Source organism: Aphanomyces invadans (assembly GCF_000520115.1).
Source record: "Aphanomyces invadans strain NJM9701 unplaced genomic scaffold supercont1.29, whole genome shotgun sequence".
Lineage (NCBI taxonomy): Eukaryota > Oomycota > Saprolegniomycetes > Saprolegniales > Verrucalvaceae > Aphanomyces > Aphanomyces invadans.
In genome coordinates, this window is record NW_008580174.1 from 519,320 (window position 1) to 519,928 (window position 609).

The 609-nt window shown below is 49.6% G+C and overlaps 1 protein-coding gene across 1 annotated transcript; it reads right to left on the reverse strand.

Annotated features, from left to right (window-relative positions):
• Positions 1–5: 5 nt before the first annotated feature.
• On the reverse strand, positions 6–304 carry H310_11107 (hypothetical protein; the record flags this gene model as incomplete). The annotated part of the gene is made up of 2 exons (XM_008877662.1): positions 6–18; positions 195–304. 2 exons carry the CDS (start codon positions 302–304, stop codon positions 6–8), a joined length of 123 nt encoding a protein of 40 aa, XP_008875884.1.
• Positions 305–609: the final 305 nt, after the last annotated feature.

Consider the following 609-nt stretch of genomic DNA (forward strand, 5'->3'; position numbering starts at 1 on the left):
AAGCTCTATCGAATGCAACTAATTTGACTGGAAGCCAAGAAAACAGCAAAAACCGTGCAACAATGCTTGAGGCGGCGACAGCCGTCTCAAGCAACGATGTTACCACTTTTAGGGATTGCTTTGAGAAAGCTACCACGCACCTGCTCTGGGGTTATCTTCTCCCACGCGAGGATCGCTCGCTTTTGGTAATGCACTTGACCTTGGCGGTGGGAGACATCCAGTTGTCATCATTGTCGTCGTCAACGGTGCTCACGCAGTCTTCTGCTATCCATTGGTCCCGAAGGTGGCGTTTGAATTGTGCCATGATGGAGACATCCAGAGGCTGACTGTGTGACGTTGCATTAGGAGGTAATGCACATACATCAAAACCAATCTCAGCAGCGGTGTCAATCAATGCCTTCAGGACTGACATGCGAATCAAAATTGTCAAGAACCAGCACGTACCGGTCGGTCACACGTTCAGCCAAAACGAACCAGAGGTATTGTTTCCATACATCGCCATCCATCCATGCCTTTGATTGCATTGCGTAGTAGTGGCCGCGCGGGTATGTCGGAATTTCTTGTGTGTCGATCATTCCACCAGCCTGACCCTTGATGACGAATAGGATG